At 39.7% G+C, this 14,055-nt stretch overlaps 1 protein-coding gene across 1 annotated transcript; it reads left to right on the plus strand.

Annotated features, from left to right (window-relative positions):
* Window positions 1-440: 440 nt before the first annotated feature.
* On the plus strand, window positions 441-13,842 carry fcf1 (FCF1 rRNA-processing protein). The gene is made up of 7 exons (XM_069916105.1): window positions 441-540; window positions 1,336-1,407; window positions 7,273-7,421; window positions 9,436-9,508; window positions 10,682-10,769; window positions 12,759-12,853; window positions 13,701-13,842. The coding sequence occupies exons 1-7, from the start codon at window positions 506-508 to the stop codon at window positions 13,747-13,749; spliced, it is 561 nt and encodes a 186-aa protein (XP_069772206.1). The 5' UTR covers window positions 441-505; the 3' UTR covers window positions 13,750-13,842.
* Window positions 13,843-14,055: the final 213 nt, after the last annotated feature.

Consider the following 14,055-nt stretch of genomic DNA (forward strand, 5'->3'; position numbering starts at 1 on the left):
TCTGTGGTTGCTGCATGACCTGCTGAGTTTTTCCAGTACTCACAAGACTCCAGAATTAGTTTTTGTGTAATTGAAAAGGTGCAGAAAAGGAGAGGGGCGCTGTATGTGGAGCAAGAGAGACTTTGGTCCTGTAAAATTGTTAGCCTTTGCTACCATGTAGAACGATGGTTCAGATGAAAAAGATTGAGTGGAAGAGCTAGGATGGTGAATGGCCTCCATTGGCCATAATTGCCAAAACCAAAAAAAAAACTGATGCTGGAAATCAGAAATAATAGAAAGTTTTATAACATAGCAGATCTCACAGAACCTGTGGCGAGAGAGATTGAGCTAATGTTTCAGGATGATGACACATTATTACTTCTTTTAGTGCTATATTTGGTTGAGTTGTGCTTTGTGGTAAGACTAGTTGTTCTCACTTTTCTGATTGTCAACTCATTTAAGTCTGCCCTGATTGTTTGATTGTAATTTCCAGGGGAAAGCAAAGAAGACAAAAAAATATGCAACTATGAAGCGAATGATCAGTCTGCGTGATTCAAGGATGTAAGTTTTTCAGTGGCTTTTTGATTCTTTCTCCTTGGAAAACAGGAACTTTGCCAGATAACTATAACCATATCATGTTGTTAACATTTTGGCTATTTGCACACAAGGGCCTATCTGTACTTCTTGAGAAAATTTCTGAAAGTTCAAATACATTGCAAGCAGATGCTCTTCATTATATGTTAAAACAGTGATATACAAGTTGTAGTTTTACTCTCAAAATAGCCTCTAATGAGCTCCCTACCTTGAGCTTCCACAAACTATTAAGCTGTTAAAGAGATGAGACCATAAGGTGTAGGAGCAGAAGTAAGCTATTCCGCCCGTCAAGACTGTTCCATCATTCCAACATGAACTAATCCATTCTCCCACTCCCCTGCCTTCTTCCTTTTATCCTTGATACCCTGATGATTTAGAAACATATCATACTCTACCTTAAATACACCCAGTGACACAGCAACCGGTGGAGGTTCACCACTCTCCCGCTAAAAAAATTGTGGTACTTTAATTTAAAGAAATGTTGTAAATGGGTGCCCTTCAATCCTGAGACTTTGACTCCTCTACCATGGGAAACAGCTTTGCCACATCTCTGTCCAGGCCTTTCAACATTCAAAATGCTTCTGAGGTCCCCCTCATTCTTTCGAACTCCAAGGAGTACAGTCCAAGAGTTGTCAAACATTCCAGGAATCATTCTTGTAAATCTTCTCTGAACCCTCTCCAATGCCAGCATGTCCTCTCTTAAATAAGGAGCCCAGAACTACCCCTACTATCATTCACAATAATAAATTTGTTTCATTTCAGAAAAGAAAGTGAGAGAGCAAAACCTAAGAAGACAAAGAAAGAGGATCCCAGTGCCTTAAAAGTAAAAGAAGTGTATGTGTTGTTCTTGAATTTAAGATTATAAACCTTAAAGTAATAGTTTTCATTATATTTAAGGGAAAAAAAATGACGCGTTTGAGTTGGAAATTTTTCTCTCCTTTCTAAATGGTGCAATAAATATTGAGAGCATTTTATGTCAGTCTTCACAATGGAAGACACGTCTAGCATGCCAAAGAATGGTGATGGGGTGCAAAGGGAGGTGAGGGCCTTGATAAAATAATTGTTACAAAAGAGATAGTGATGAGTAAACTAATGGGACTGAAAACAGACAAATCCCCTGTCCTGATGGGATGCATCATTTCCTGAGGGAAATTGCGGGAGTCGTAGTTAATGCATTGGTAGTCATTTACCAAAATTCTCTGGATTCTGGGCAGTTCCCGGCAGATTGGAAGACAGCAAATGTCACGCCACTTTTTAAAAATGGAATGTAGGTAGAAGGCTTGACGTCTGTCGTCGGGAAAATGCTTGAAGCTGTCATTAAGGATGAAATAGCGAGACTTTTCGAACAAAGGGGTTCCATCAGGGCAGAGGCAGCATGGATTCAGAAAGGGCAGGTCTTGTTTGACAAACTTGTTGGAGTTCTTTGAGGATACAATGGGTGTGATAGATAGAACAGGTTGATACTGTATATTTGGATTTCCAGAAGGCATTTGATAAGGTGCTGCACAAGATAGAGATGAATGGAGTTGGGGAAGTATATTGGCATGGATTGAGGATTGGTTAACGTATCTTTCTGATTGGCAGACAGTGGTAAGTGGGGGGGCCGCAGGGGTCGGTGCTGGGCCTGCAGCTGTTCATCATTTACACTGATGATTTGGAGGAGGGGACAGAGTGTCGTGTAGCCAAATTTGCTAAATTGAGTGGAAAAGCAAATTGTACAGAGTTCGTGAAGAGGCTGCAGAAGGATATAGTTAGGTGAGTTGGCAAAGGTCTGGCAGATGTTATTAAATGCAAGGTCATTCATTTTGGTAGGAAAAATAGAAAAGCAGATTATTATTTAAATGGTGAAAAACAGCAGCCTGCTGTAGTGCAGAAGGACTTGGGAGGGCTTGTGCGTGAATTGCAAAAATTTGAGTTGCAGGTACAACAGGTTATTAAGAAGGCAAATGGAATGTTGGCCTTCATTGCGAGAGGAATTGAATTCAAAAGCAGGGAGGCCATGCTGCTGTACAAGGTACTGGTGAGGCTGCACCTGCAGTACTGTGTACAGTTCTGGTCTCCATACTTGAGGAAGGATGTACTAGCCTTGGAGGCAGTCCGTAGGAGGTTCCCAGCGGTGAGGGGATCGACCTCTGGGGAGAGATGAAATCATCTGGGATTATACTCACTTGAATTCAGAAGAATGAGTGGAGATCTTATAGAAACATATAAAATTATGAATGGGAAAATAAGATAGAGGCAGAAAAATTGTTTTCACTCATAGGTGAGACCAGAACTAAGGGACACAGCCTCAAGATTCAGAGGAGTAGATTTAAGATGGAGATGAGGAATGAATCTGTGGAAATCTCTACTCAGGGAAGCGGTTGAGGCTACTTCATTAAACATATTTAAGGTTCAGTTAGATAGATTTTTAAATTAAAAAAATGAATTAAGGGATATGGGGAAAAAGGAGTTGAGTCAATGATCAGATCAGCCATTGAATAGTGAAGCGGGTTCAATGGGGGCCAGTTGGCCCTTCTACTGCTCCTATTTTTTAGGTTCTTCTATAACACGTAACTGAATGATCTATCCCTTCATTTATCTGCACTTGCATCATCTGGGGCACTGCATTAGAACCTCTTTGTATCTGCAATTCCACACCAGCAAGACATAGATGTTATTCATGTGCCAAGTAACATTTGTGCCAATGAACTTACAGACAATTACTAGAAATGCTTACCAGACCAGACAGTATCTCTACTACAGGCCAACAAAATGTTGCAGCTGGTTCATCATCCCATTCTTCCCCTTTATGATCAGTTCATTAATAGAGGGTCTAAACTAATTACATATCACCTGCTGTTGATTGACTCCTCAAAACATTATCCTTTGCCCTAGATCCTCAACTGGATATCTGGCATTTTGGATGGCATGATGAGCATGGTCCAATGCTATTGCTCCGCCAGTGACCTGGGTTCAAATCAAGCATGGTCTAAAAGGAGTTTGTATGTTCTCCCCGTGTTTGAATGAATTTCCTCTGGGTGCTCTGGTTTCCTCATACCCTTCAAAACGTATGGGGTTGCATGTAAATATGGTGCAATCGGGCAGCATGGGCTCATGGACTGGAAGGGCCTGTTACCATGCTATATGCCTAAGATTTGTTTTAAAGCTTAAACCTTATAGCTGTGATACAGAGTTTTCTGTGACAAATGCCTGTTGACACTCCAGTGCCTTTGTACCATCTATATAGTACAAGTCAGTACTGCGATGGCATACTCAATGCTGTGATTAAGTACAGCTCCAGCAATGCTTCAGCAGCTTGACACCATCCCAGGACGAAGCAGCCCAGAGGCACCGGGGGTCCAGCAACTGGTGCTGCCTCACATCTCCAGGGGTCCAAGTTTGATCCCTGACCATGGGTGCTGTTAACATGGAGCTTCCATGTTTTCCTTATAACTAACTGGGTTTCAAGAGGTTTCCTCTTCCATCTCAAAGATAAGTTGGCTATAAAATTTGCTTTTACCTCTAGAGGATGTGGGTAATCTGGGAACTGTGAATGAGCAGCTGCAGCAAAGAAATATCTTTTTTTTGCTACAGTACCTTGATCAACTGGAAAAGTAGGTTAAGGTTTGGCAGATGGAATTAACTAAGACGAGTCTGAAGTTGCACATTTTGGGAAGTTAAATCTAGACAAGATTTGCACCACAAATAACTGGCCCGGAGAGAGTGGTAGAACAGAGGGACATGGATGTACAAGTATGTAATTTTGTGAAATTGTAACAGATAAACAGGATGGTGAAAAGGCTGTTCTGTGCACTCACATTCATCAGGACGCTGAGTACAGGAGATGGGACATCATGTTGCAACTGTACAAGATTTTGAAGAGACTACACAGTGAAGCATTGTGTACCATTCAGGTTGCTTGCAATATGAATAATGTCATTAAGCTGGAAAGAATTAATAAAAGATTCATGGACCTTTCGCTGGGAATGGAGGGCTCATGTGGTAATGAGATCCAGGATGGACTGGGGCTTTTTTTTCCCCCGTAGAGTAAGGGAGACTGAGGGGGATCTTGAACGAGAATATAAAATCACGAGTGGCACAAGTAAGGTGAATTTTATAGTCTTTTACTCACAGTAGGGGAGCTGAAACTGAAGGATAAAGATTCAAAGGAGACCTGAAGGGCAACTTTCGCACAGGTGGTGGGTATGTAGAATGAGCTGCCAGAGGAAGTGGCCTTTGAAGGACACCTGGACCAGGTACATGGAAGAAAAAGTGGAAAGGGATGTGTGTTAGACACCGACAAATGAGACGAGTTCTTCGACCAACATTGATCTATTGAGCTGAAGGGTCTGTTTCCATGCTGTATAGGTCAGTTGTTCTATGACAGATTAATTGGCTACTGTCATAGGCTATTGATAAGTGGTAAAAGAGTAAAGAAAGTTCATGAGCATGCGAGAGAGAAAAAAATGACAGGAAAGGACAATGGGATTGCTTGATTGGGAGGTGCCAAGGATCAGAATTATTCTCCTGGGTTACTCTAATTGCAGCTCCCTGGTACAAAATCTGCTGGGGAGTTTGAGGGTGTCAGGCACATGGGAAGACTACCACGAGCATATTTCCCTCCAAGTCGCGCATGATCCCGTCTTAGAAATGGGTCACATTGCTTCAGTTCCTGGAACTCCATCCCATGAGGATTATGAAAAAATGAATTTAAAAAAACACAACCGAGTTCCAAGAGATGTGACTATAATTGGCATCCTATGGACTTTGGTCCTCGACAAGCAGATTTTCAGGATGTGAATGTTACCCCAATAACCTATTAATTAAGATGTTTCACAGTAATATAATACATTTTCCAGCACATAAGGTGATTGTAGAAAGAGTATGGTAAATGAAGCCTCAGAGATTTTAAAGGGAGTCCAGAAAACAACCATAGTTGAGCCAGAATGCCACATCTTAGTTGCAGATTATTGCAGTTTTACTATATTTACAACCACACTTGCTCGTAAAGCGTAACTTTAATACCAGTTTCTGTTGATGACATTTACAAGCTTAGATTTTCACAAGCTTCTCAACTTTCCTCAAAATGGTCCTTGTGCCTTTTAATTCTTTTTAATGCTGGCAACTGTTTCCAAGTATTTTGCTTGACACTATGGTTGGATTTCATGTTATTACCCTGTCATTTCTGTTCCTTGTATGTAATGTCTGATAAGATCAAGTAACAATGTGAACAGATCACTTAATGACTATATTTTTAGCAAAATATTGCAATGAATGTAGAAATGCCAAATGCAGTTTGTCTATTTAATGCTGTTATAAGTCTGACACTTGTTCAAAATGTTCTGTTGGTTGTGTATAAAGAAATAGAAGATTAAACATTTTTTTTAAAATGCAGCTATTGTAGATCAGAAATAAAAACTGAAAATGGAGGAAACACTTTTTGACAGACAATAATAATGGAAAAATAAATTATTGACAATTTTAATGAAGGAACCTGGACCTGAAATGTTTACTGTTTCTTTTTCCATAAGTACTCCTGACCTAAATGCTTTCTGGTGGAAGAAAGCTTTTCATCTGTCGTGAAAATGCAGAGCTTGTTTTAACAGGGCTTTCATCTTGAACTGTCCTTATGGTTAGTGTAGTGGTTAGCTCGGCACTATTACAGTGACCCGGGTTCGAATCTGGCGCTGTCGGTAAGGAGTTTGTACATTTTCCCTGTTTCTGTGTGGGTTTCTTCCTGGTCCTCTGGTTTCCTCCCACATTCCAAAGGCGTACAGGGTTAGTTGGTTAATTGGTCCCGTGGGTATATTTGTGCGGCGAGGGTTTGTGGGCCGCAAGAGCCTGTTACTCAAAATGCTGGATCTCAAAAATTAAATTAGAAATGGAGATAGGTTGCTTTAAAACACAAAGCCATATTATACCATCAGTATTTTCATTAAACAGTTCCTGGCCAGAGTCCTTGGTTCACTCGGATTTAACTTTAGAAACTCATCACTCAACTCCAAACTAAGCTCTTGAAAAATCCATAATGCTTAGTTTTTACTTTACTGATTAAGAATGCACATCCTCTCCCTACAAAAGCTTACATTGTTATGCCTTATGTTTGTGTCAAGCAGATGTTAGCATTTGGATTAGGATTACCTGATGTACAAGTTCAACACACTAAAAGTACATAGTCCACTAGCACATAGCTTTGGCAAGTATCCCACTCTATTCCAAAGAGCAAAGTTTTTCAATCCAATTGGAAAGAATCCTCATGGTTACTCCTTTAATTTTCCTTTAATATATGCTCTTTACCCATACCCCAGTAGGATGCAAGATTCATTCTCCCCTGTGAGGAGGTATCCACGTACCTCCCATCCATTGTTTTAAGTGTCAAAGTCCTCTTGTCAACAATGTGATGGGTGCTTTCCTTCAGCATGAGCATCAGCTTTCAGCCTAGTGATTGTTGCAAGGTTATTGTTCATGCCCACTCACCAATAAGCACAAAATAAATATCTACATGGGCTAGAATTTGTCAAGGGTGGCACGGTCTATGAACAGTATCTTGTACTCAGTATCTTGTCAGAACACTCAGGAATATTTACTCTTGAGAAGCTGAAAACTTTTACATTTGGTTTCCAAACGTGTTGTGTAGCATCATTGAAAATTACAGAAAAAAGTATCCAATGAAACAATACTGAAGGTAACTGAATTCATTTATCTTTTTTCCCCCAGGGTGAAGTATCCTTCCTGTTTGTTCTTCCAATATAACACACAACTGGGTCCTCCATATTACATCCTAGTTGATACCAATTTCATCAATTTCTCTATCAAGACTAAGCTGGACATTGTGCAGTCGATGATGGATTGCTTGTATGCAAAGTGTAAGTCCCTGTCAAATACACTGTCCACTATTTCTTGTGATTGCAAATTGGATGCTCATTGGTTGTGGAGGTTGACAATTCTTTATCACTGTTGTCTCCTAATCCTGGCCAGGAGTGCTTTTCTATTGATTTTTGTAGTTCCAATTGGACTGCCTGACCTGCTGGACATTTCCTACAGCTATGCATTTTGCAGCTTTTATTTTCTTTTGTTTGCATGTCACTTTATACTTTTACTCTTTCTATCTCTGCTGCTCTGGTTTTACCCCATCAGAGATATTCCAAATGACCTATCCATCCTTTCCCTACTCTCTGCAATTAACAAACTTATTTAAATCATCCTGGATTGAAACTTTGAATCCTTTCCTGATAGAATAAGATTGAAACAACAGCATGAGGGCTTGGAATGTACTTGGAATTTGTATTCTTCATTGCAAGGCTTGGCAAATGCAAATACAGGTACACGATCCTTTATCTGGGCATCTAAAATCTGGAAAGCTCCAAAATCCAGAAAATGGCGTGGGAGACCGGCAGTGTGAGTCGGGCGGTCAAGGTGTGGGGGAGACCGCCAGTGCAAGTCAGGTAGGTGAGCGAGTGGGGGGGGGGAGGGAGGGGAGAGAGACCAGCAGCGCGAGTCGGGCAGGCGGGGGAGACCGGCAGCGCGAGTCGGGCAGGCGGGGGAGACCGGCAGCGCGAGTCGAGAGGGGGGGAGCAGCAGCGTGAGTCGGACAGGCGGGGTGGGGGGGAACGGCAGCGCAAGTTGGGCAGGCGAGATGGGGAGAATGGCAGCACAATTCGGGTAGGCTTAAATCTGGCTTTCCAAAATCTGGAAAAATCTGAAGTTTGGAACACTGTCCCCCAAGGATTCTGGATAAAGGATCATGTACCTGTACATGGACATACAAAATTCACTTTAGAACCACAGAACACTAAGCATGGAAACAGACACTTTGATCATAGAATTAGGATAAATTATTGTAGCTCCTTCATTAACTTGCCATTATAAGTACAGCTTGCATCTAAATTCTCATATTTTAGTGGTCATAATTCCCAAATAATTATTCCCTTTTGTGTACTTCAGTGGACTGAAACTGCAAGCCTCCAAATTCTTGTAAACAAATATGTAAAGTAATTCACCTTTGTTTTTAATCATCTAGGCTTGTGCAAAATTTGTGCACAAGGAAAGGAACCTGACAATAATTATTTTCTGACTTAATCTTTGAAACTGGGGACAAGTTGGAGTCTTCTGCCACTAGGACACATTTTTTTAAATATTGAGTATGCATGGGTGTTCAAATATGCATCAGCCACTGACTTGTGAATCTCATGATGGGGGGGGGGGGGTTCTTATGACATATAATTCCTATGAATTCTGTATCATTTACTGTTGATTTATTCATATTACATCATATGTTAGACAGCAAATGACTAGGTTTAATCCCATTGGGATTCCATACCATTCAAAATTCTCTTGGCTGGGATGGTATTTTATGCAAGAAAAGATGGTGTAGTTCATTCATTCCTTGACCACCAGGCTGTTCTTCTCCCTTGTTACAACCTGAAGCAAGGATCTGGTAAAGAAGGACATCCACAGCTGACCTGCTACGCAACAGCTTTGAATCGGTTGAGTGGTCCACAGCCTAGAACCCTGGCCACCTTTAACAAGGCAAGGACTCTGTGCCAAAGAAAACGATCCCCAACCAAGGACCAACAGGGATATCAACTCACTATTGAAGTCCAGATCTGAGGCGTTCAAATTGGGTGACTGTTCTGCACAAGAAATCCAAGTATGAACTCCACAAGGCCATTCGGGAAATCAAGATGCAATCTCAGATCGAGCACGGTGGTTGAAGCATGGTGCCCATGCAAACATAGGCTTCAAAGCAAAGTCAGGAAAAATCACAGGCAACAAGGTTCTATGCTCGTTTCAAACAGAAACTCAGTGAGTCAATGGTATGCATCTAAACAGCCTTGTGTGCATTTGTACCCATGGTCATGATCTCCAAATATTTTCCAGGTATTCCCTGTATCACTGACTGTGTGATGGGAGAAATCGAGAAAATGGGAATGAAATACAGGGTCGCTCTCAGGTAAAACAATTTCTCTAGTAATGTGAGTTGGGCTTTCTCTTTGCAACAACACTCTCCCCTGCTCCTGAACTCTTGATACTGTCAAATTGTATTATTGTATGATACCTGGCACAATTGTTACTGAAATATTTTGCTTGAGAAAAACTGTCATTGGGCCATTTCCTTTGGAGTTATGAAACCATGCACATAACGAGTCAATTGGGTACAATTAAAACAGTGGTTTTCAAACTTTTTCTTTCCACCCACATAACCACCTTAAGCAATCCCTTACTAAGCACAGCACCTATGACATAGGGAATACTTAGTGGTATGTGAGTAGAAGGAAAAAGGTAGAGAACCACTGATTTAAAAGATTCAGAATACGTAAATGTTTAAATGCATTCACTTGTAATCCACTATTATTTAAAATAAAATTTAAATTCCCCTTCCACTTGCCTTAGTTTCTTATGTTCTTTCCCCTTGATTGAAATCAACGGTGAAGCAGTCCTGTGCCAAGTCAAGCATGAAATGACGTTAATTCCCCCATACTAGTAAAGGGGAATTGCCTCAACTGTGTGCTTCCAAAGGAGTTCATCATCAGGGTACATTCAGAAGAAAGATGACAAACCACTGACTGCAATTTTGGGTTTTCTATGTTTGTACAGAAATCCTAATGTTAATTATGTTTGCATTTCCCTGCACGTTCCATATTATTTTTGATGATCATATATATCCACATAATAGTAGTGGCTGTATTCCAAAGCAAGTTATAACATATCACATGTTTTGCATTATTTTAGAAGTACATAGTTCGACACTATGTAAGTGCAAGCTCTATTTGATCCTCTACTACTTAGATTGAAGCTGGCTAACTCACTAATCAGGAAGTGAAACTGAAGTAGAACAACTGGCTTCACATCATTCGTAACTCACGAGTTCTACAAATTCCAGTAGTGCAGTGTTTAGATAATATGTCATTGTTTTAAATCAGAGGTCCAAGGTGTTTAAAATACTATGTACCAAGCGATTGCTTTTTTTTGGCTATTCTGCAAATTTCGGCAGGAAGAAGGTAAAAGTTACATTATTGTGAACACGGGGATCTCAAGTTCTCCAATAACAAACAAAATAAATGTCAGAGTAAATTAAATGTTTTTTGGATTATATATTTTGTGACAACTTTACCTCCTTTCCTAGAATAGCAAAGGATCCACGATTTGAGCGACTGCCCTGCACGCACAAAGGAACATATGCTGATGACTGTCTAGTGAACAGAGTCACGCAGGTATAAAGAAATATACTGTCGTCAAAGTACTTCTTTTGATTGTCTCGTTTAAAGGAATAGATGACACAGAAAAAAGTTTTATTTTAAACAAACTTCTGCACACTCTGATTTTAAATATTCCATAAAATCAAATCAAGTGTATTGTTACAGGTTATATTATATATAAATATGTCTTTAAAAGTGATAGATTGTGGGGGTTCAGTGTAGGTCACTTCACAAAGAGAGTAACAAAACACATTTCATTTAAAATGCAAGCGCTTTGACTGAAGCTAGACCTTCAGGCACCAGTGATTTTTGCAGACAGTGAAACTGTCAAATGAAACAGTCCGGGCTGATGAAATCTTTCAAGGATTGGGTTTTGGAGCCTTGGGGAGGTGTTTTGGTTTTTACAAGCAGAAAGGGGAAAAAACAAACAGGATTTCTGTTTTAGAGAGTGAGAGAAGTCAGTTCTGCAGTAGCTTTTGGAGGCTGCAACATGGCAGGCTTGTTGAAAACCCCATTTTGAAAATGGGTTGTGAGTCCTGAGTTCAGTCTGTTCAAAACCCTTGTAGTCTTTACAAGTGGAAATGGCTGGCTCGAGTGTTTCTCCTGAAATGAGGGCAATAAGAGGAACTCTGTGGTGACCTGGAAGAAGAGGTTATCATTTGAAAAACCCATGAAGGGGCAAGTTTCTTCAGCAAGACACTGAAGTGACTGATTGGAGAGAATCAGTTTGTGTATGTCCAAAGAGCACCAAGTACCTCTCTCTAACCAACAAGAACCTTCCTGAGCGGTAACCATTTACCTTTAAGCACCAGAGCCTGATGAACATTCATAAATGTTAAATTCTGTGCACAGTATAAGATTTGCCTGATATCGGTGAACATGGAGGTGAATAATTGGACTATTAAAGCAAAGAACTTTCCTGAACATATACACATTACATACATGTGCCCTTAGAATTAGAAGTGGGTTAATTAAGTTAATAGTAATAAGTTAAAGTTTGATTCTGTTTTTATATTTAAAGAAAATTAAAAGCAACTTTTGTTTAAGTAACCATTTGTCTTGGTGAATTTCTATTGCTGCTGGGTTTTGTGGTCCTCTGGGCTTGTAATAGTATTATCATCTAATTGCACAAGTACAACGATGAAATAGCGTTCTCCAGGCCCTCTCCCCACCACCCCACTGTTTCAGTAGTCACTGGCTTTATTACCTTCATGTATTTAATTTGTTTGAAAGCTAATTGCCATTGTTGTCTTTGACAATGAATTTCATGTCCTAACCACTCATTGTATAGAAATGTCAATCCTCTAATACTTAGCTGCAACCTTAAATCTGTGTCATCTTGTGAACTACTTTGCAATTCCCTCTGATTTCTTAAAGATTTTTGAATATTGCTATTAAATTTCACTTTAGCTTTTTCTGTCTCAGAAGAGCCAGTGCATCTCCGTGTGTAGCTGAGATTTCTCCTCCCCAGTATAATTCTGTTCTGTACCATTTTGAAAGTATTCAAGTCCGTCGGAAGGAAAAGTCATAAAGCACAAAAACAGACATAAGGTCGTAAAGCAAAGTGGCTGGTTAACCTATCAAGCTGTATGCCTGAGATATGGGAGGAAACCAGAGCACCCTGAGGAAAACCATGCCTTCACACAGAGAATGTTCAAACTCCACATAGGCTGCACCAAAGGTCAGGACTGAACCCAAGTTGTTGCTGCAGCTATGAGCCAACACCTCCATTAACTGAGTCAAAGCAGATCGTTTAATGGCCACTGTAACTCGTATTATCCTTTTTTGTTTAAAATGCAATGCATATTTAATTTGGATCCTTGAATTTAAATCCTTCAACTGCCATGATACAGTTTCAACTTGTGTGTGTGAATCATTGATATAGACTGTTGAATACCAATTTCACTAACCTAATCACTAGGCTTCTATGCATGATTGATAGTCACAGAACTGGACATTGTTATATTAAATGGCAACATCATTTTCATTGCCTTCTATTTGCAGCATAAATGTTATATTGTTGCAACTGTGGACAGAGATCTCAAGAGGAGGATCCGTAAAATCCCAGGCGTTCCTATTATGTACATCTCTCAACACAGGTGAGAAAATAAAACAAAATAAAGATAATTTTGGAGTTTTCTGTGAGATGGAAAGCCATATTTAAAAAATGGTTTTTCAGGTAACTAGGGGAAGAAATGCATGGTGATGAGTTTGTTTAAAGCAAGAAACTGTACATCAGCCTGAATTATAGTTGAATGAGACAGTAAATAAAACAGAAGCAGGAGTAGGTCAGCCTGCTCTGTCACTTAATGTTTGTGTCTTCAGTACATAAATACACAAATAGATGCTGGCCATTGAACAGGTTTAAAGAAATTCTTTGATCTTTGGGTGCTATGTAATTTTTGCTTTCTTTCCTTCCCTTCTCCTCGGTGAGAATCATTCATTGTTCAATATTCACAGTTTGAGTCTAGTCAATATTCAACCATGTTCAAACATTGCTCGAGGTATTTGTATTCCCAGTTCAATCCTGTATAGTCCATTGATGGCTTTCTTCTGAGGTAACCATATAACCATTTACGGAGCGGAAACAGGCCATGTTAGTGTTGCAACGTTATAGTTATTGATTTTTGGATGAATTTTTTGTTGATAGGTTATGTCTATTATCTCAGAACAAACTGTCTCACAGCATTGTTATTTAAGACTTGTTCCTCAGGTCATTTATCTCATGTTATTTGATGAACCTTATTGTGTTCAAAGATTGGTTTCCTGTTGCCCATCCTCACTGCAACATTTCTGCCTCTGCATGTGAAACACTAATGAACTCTTGAGATTGCGAAAGACGCTGAATTGAGTATAAATGCATGTATTCTGTATAATTAGATGCTAAAACTTTTAACAACTACATTGCGATGGAACCTAATTATTCAATTAATTTAATTCTTGCAGGTATAACATAGAACGAATGCCAGATGACTATGGTGCTCCAAGATTTTGAAAAGGCAGGAATATTCTAGTTGCATCGAAAGACGTCTGTATTTTCATAAAGAATTGTTTTTGTTTCATATTAAACCAGGTTGCTGTTTTAAAATGTTTTCCTTTCCTCTCCTTCCAAAATCCTCCTCTCTTGAATGATTCTGTGGGTTATGCAAGTTGCATTATGTGCAATGCTCCTCAAGTCCAAAAGATGAAATTGGGGCTAAGCACTAGTTCGATTTTCCTCTGTGCGTGAGGTTGTAGAATAAGAAATGGGGATTTTCTTAAATCTCATGAAACTGTGTTGAGTAACATAATAGTCAATAAG

The sequence above is a fragment of the Narcine bancroftii genome, chromosome 2 (assembly GCF_036971445.1).
Source record: "Narcine bancroftii isolate sNarBan1 chromosome 2, sNarBan1.hap1, whole genome shotgun sequence".
In the NCBI taxonomy this organism is placed as follows: domain Eukaryota; kingdom Metazoa; phylum Chordata; class Chondrichthyes; order Torpediniformes; family Narcinidae; genus Narcine; species Narcine bancroftii.